This window comes from Phytophthora parasitica (assembly GCF_000247585.1).
Source record: "Phytophthora parasitica INRA-310 unplaced genomic scaffold supercont2.37, whole genome shotgun sequence".
In the NCBI taxonomy this organism is placed as follows: Eukaryota; Oomycota; class Peronosporomycetes; order Peronosporales; family Peronosporaceae; genus Phytophthora; species Phytophthora nicotianae.
The window spans coordinates 121,585-126,580 of record NW_008649023.1 but is presented as its reverse complement, the minus strand read 5'-3'; the positions used below and the strand labels follow the sequence as shown (position 1 = coordinate 126,580).

Here is a 4,996-nt window from a genome sequence, read left to right as displayed (position 1 = left end):
ATTCAATTATTTTGCTGTATTGTTTTGCTGTATTGCAAGGGTCAGGATGGGGCAGTGGTGTGAGATTGACCCTATCACGCCACTGGCTTGGGTTCAAGCCCACTGCTGCAGAGAAGGCTGGTGACTACTGGTATTATCCAAGCTGGGTTCTTTTAGCCAACCAGATATAGCCGGCGAGGGCAAGATACGAGCCAGCCTGAGCAGCAGTTTTGTTGGGTTCTGATAGAAAACATAGAACTAAATTTGGACGAACACAAAATAAAGAGTCTAACCGCCAGAACCACCAACGTCGAGGCACAAGAAATCAATACAGTAATTACGGTGACAATTTTATTTTACGGACTTTTATGAAAGCCAATAATAAATTATTAAATAAATACAATGCTATAATAATTGTATTATATTTATTTTTTCAGAGCACTGTCATGTGAACATATCGGATACCGTTTTCTTCGACAGCATCACGCTGGAGATGGCGTATCCAATTAACATATCGTTTAACGTTCCCTACCAGTGTTCGAGAAACGGTTGTCGGTACACAATAAAGGATGATACTCCAGGTTTCAGCCAGAATGTTCGAGCGTATGGGCTAAGTGCTTAAACAAAGATGGCACGGTTGAAAGTCGGTATTATCGCGAAGATGGCATACCCTCGTATCAAAACACTTCCTGCGTCGCAATGTCAAACAATTCGATGCTCATTTTCAGTGGTGGAAAACGAATTGCCGGTGACACGTGGTCATTCCAGGCACCCCCGGCATGGCTGCTACTTGATACAACGGAGGCGCGACAAGTTTATTCGGTAACTATGGGGAAACTGTCGTGGGAACTCAAAGATTTGTCAACGCTGTATGATGCCCCGTGTACCGCAAAAGAGTGCCGGGGAATTTGGGCGCTGGTTAATTCGTCGGACGCTAATTCCTCGCATTTAGTGTTGGGAGGAGAAGGGATTCCTCTTCAGGATATGGAGTATGGCCCTATAGCTTTCTCCGGGTCAGGAGACTTTTGGACCTACATCGTACAACTGGTAAGCCCTTCGTACTACAAATCGGACGTTGTTTTACCGCGAATGTTTGATCACTTGAACGAAGATGCGGAGATGATGAAGCAAATCACGGGGAAGAACTGCTGCAATGAAGTTGATCTTTGTCGACCGAGCTGTAAAAAATCATCTTTATATCGAGGACAGCCATCAAACTGCGTGTATCGGTGCATTTCATTTCCTGTTCCAAAGTGCTGTAGAGCATTAAAAGCTTGCACCGGATGTACCATTGGATGAGGACTTGCGATCGGGTAGTGCGCCTAGGCTTCGATTTAACGGCAACAACTATCACATGGCAGTCCGTGCATCGATTCCGATTGTCAGTATGACACTATCCTTATTAGGTTGCGCAATACTACTCACCGTTGGGACCACCAGTGTGTGTCATCGTGACCGGTGGGCGGACAAAGTCGGCCAATTGACTGATGCACGGACAGTTGCGGAAGCAATCATCAACGACCGCAAGTTTCCACCGTGGTTGCTTCAAATGAAGCTGGAGCACCAACAAGTATCGGTCCCACTCGAAGAGTTCCAGATCAAACAGGTGGAGCTCTCGAGGGACAACAATAATGGAGACGCTCTCAAGAGCCCTACGAAGTGTAAACCATACATTTTACATGAAGCTGTAAACGACAAAGACACTGAATTACATCTTATCGCAGATTCGATGTTTGTTGCTTCATTGTTTTTTTTCTTCCTCTAGTTCTTGCAAACTCCAGTTTTTCTATGCCATAATTGCCGCGATGAATCCACAATTAAAGTTAACTGCATTGATCTCAGCAAAAAAACTGATGACACTGAGAAGTAGTAACAATATCTCATTTCGCTTTGAATTGAATTTTGATTACAGTGACTAAAATGCTCACAACTCACGAGGCTGCCAGCGTGTTCAAGCGCGTCAAATTCTCAGCAATATTTTCACAGGCGCTGATAACGCAGCTCATGACGATGAAATCCTCCATGGTGATCCGTTTGCTGTGATCATCCACATACCCCAACAAGCACTCACCATAGGCGTGTTTCAGTGCTATCGCAGCTTCTGTGAGTGTAAACGCCTCGACGTTGAGTAGCGCTTCTGGTGCCGAGCTTTCGCTAGCCGACGACATGGCTCGAAAGCGGTGTCTACGATTGGTCTTCAGAGTTTCCGTGGCATTAACAGGGGTAGACCCGTGCTTTGACTCAAAAACTGACATGTCAACGAAGTTGGACGAAGCCCGGTGCCGAGAATCTGAAGCTGGGGGCGATACAGTGGAGCCCCGTTTGTTCTTCCCGGGTGTTGAGGGATCATCTGGGTCGTCCGTTTGAATAGAGTTACGTCGAAGTGTACTTTTACGAAGCAAACGACCGCTCCTTGAGTGGGAAAGTTGCGATCCGTTGGGTCCTGTAATGACGTCGCTAACGGGGACTTGTGGTTGGTCATCGTAGATCTCCAGTTCCAGTCGGAAACCTTCATTTAGCGCCTGCATGAACTCGTTAAAGGAGATTTTACCGTCGTGGTCCTTGTCCACTAACTGCATGAACTCATCCACATATTGCTCCATCCCTCCAATCCCCTGACTGCCAGAGTACGGCATTAGTTTTTCCAGTAGAAGACACAGTTCCGAGGCATCAACTACACCTCGACGATGCACATCAGCGATACGAAAAGCTTCCTTCATCTGCAAGTAGATGGCGTGATCTTCAGCGGTTGAGCCGGAGAATTCCTCGCCAAATAAAGTCACCAAAGTATCGAAAGCTCCTTCGACTCCTGCCTCAACCACAGCCAAACTTTGATCCCACTTGATCTTGGCCACAGCAGGAGATGTTGTACTCACATTAGGCAGCGGAGACGGCGGCGATTGGGCAGAATTATCCTCTGTAGTAGACTCTCCTGCCATCTCAGCTACCATTGCAGAGGTAGGAGAAGGAGGTTCTTGAGCCGCAGCATACGCAGCAGCGCATTCATCTTCGATTCGACTTTGTTGCCAACGTCTTAAAGGCTTGTCTTTCCCACTGCTTCGACGATGTTCGTGCCAGTCCACCAGGTCCACAAGAACGTCAATTCTATCCAAAATTTCGCGACATACGTTCAGGACTGTCGTGTACTTGGCTGTTGAGAACGGGGGCTTCCACAAAGTAGGCTCCATACTAGAGCCATTCACCAGTTTAGCTTGCGTCTTGAGCAGTTCAGGAAGAGTATTCTTTAGTTGGTCTCTCAGCCCCTTGATCTCAGCGCGACTTAGTAATGCGTTTGTAATCTCAATGTCCTCTTCTGTGAGAACCCCTGTAGACGTAGCTCTCGGTTGACTGTACGCGATATGATGACGAAATACGTCGTGGAAAACGTCACAATACTTTGTCAACAACTGCTGGATGTTACTACGCAGCAGTCCACGGGAGCTTCGAGGATGAATCACGACTTCCACGACCATGAGAATGAGAATACCCAGCGCATTCTGAGTTAGACTGGAGTACGATACTGTGGTCGAAGATGACGTGTTTCGACAACTGTGGTCTAGTAGCACCGATGCAGCCATGAAAGCTGATGTCATGCCTGCCAACGCCATGTAGCGACGACAGAACCACACATACATGGAGCCCACAGTCCACACGAACAATACGATGTTGTTCAATACGTTGTAGACGTTGTCGTCCGCCACTTTGCACACGAAGAAGCTGAAGATAGAGGGCACCACTGTACCAGCTACCAGACCACCCACACGATTCACTGTGTTGCCATACGTGCCACCAATATTATCCTCAGCCACCATAGCGATCGCAGTCGGGGCCGTCGAACTGAAAGCGAAGATGAAAGTCGCACAGCAAATTCCAATGATGACCGCCAGTGTCGTACGAAACGCGAAAATGATAAGTCGTCGAGGATAATTGACAGGCTGCAGCAGACTCCGACATGCCAATTTCAGGAAATTCTTGACGCGGTAACGAGCAGAGAAATTCTTGCGATTGAATTTGTCCTCAAATTCCAGCAGTGAAACCACGAACACGTGGAAAGAGTAGACGAATACATTGAGTGGCATGGTTTTACCCACGTCATCTGCCGTGTGGACATCGGCCGAGAGGAGGTTTCCATACAAAGTCGTGTATTTAGTCATGAGGCGTTCCAAAGCTTGTTGCAAACTGGCGAATTTCGATGACGACATGGCTAAAATATGGTAAAAATAAAAGTTAGTGTAAAAGATTGTAAAAAAAGATAAGGATAGCAGCGTACGTACTTCGTGACGAATGAACGATCTTGAGTGAGATATCCTCGAGTAAATCATTTGCCTCCACTTGTAGAACGTAGAAACGCGTTTGCATCTTCTGGAGCAGCACCACGTGCGTCCAATGGCACGTCTCCGCTTCGATGGCAAATTTCATGGCGTGTAAGTCTGCGAGTAACTTGGCGTATAATTTCACGAGCTGCTTGGCCACAGTTTTGTTGAAGTGAAAGCACACGCCCAGTCCCACTAATTCCTCCCACCAGCAGTCACTTAGCAGCGATTCCATCGTAGTCAGACGCTCGTGGGCATTGTCGAGCAATCGATCCAGCCGCAGCTTGAAGAAATCCATCTTCTTGATATCTTTGGCTCGGAAACAGTAGGAATCGACAATCAAGTTTAGGATATCTCGGATGTCGTGAGGCGACGCAGCCATGTGTCTCTGTAACTTCCTCATTGCACTAAATAAAATATAAAATGGTGAGTACTTACAGTATAATTGGAGATAAGTGTACCCACACGTACAAGATCGGATATGGTAGAATCATAACCGCAAGCGCGATTAGAGTGCCCACAACGCCAACTGCACTATAAATCGCTAATTGCTTGAGTAAGTTATCCGTGCCGTAATAACTGTTGCCTTTCGAGTTGTCCTTTAGAATCGTCGTGAATACAGGATTCATCGGATCCACCAGAGTCAATGCTGTAAAAATAACAAAGGTCGTGGTTAGTGTAAGCTTCCAACCTCAATAAAAAAA

At 46.8% G+C, this 4,996-nt stretch overlaps 1 protein-coding gene across 1 annotated transcript; it reads right to left on the bottom strand.

The window, feature by feature from the left end:
- Positions 1 to 1,910: 1,910 nt before the first annotated feature.
- Positions 1,911 to 4,921, bottom strand: PPTG_13828 (hypothetical protein; the record flags this gene model as incomplete). The annotated part of the gene is made up of 3 exons (XM_008910238.1): positions 1,911 to 4,183; positions 4,254 to 4,699; positions 4,764 to 4,921. The coding sequence occupies 3 exons, from the start codon at positions 4,919 to 4,921 to the stop codon at positions 1,911 to 1,913; spliced, it is 2,877 nt and encodes a 958-aa protein (XP_008908486.1).
- Between the last annotated feature and the right edge of the window lie 75 nt (positions 4,922 to 4,996).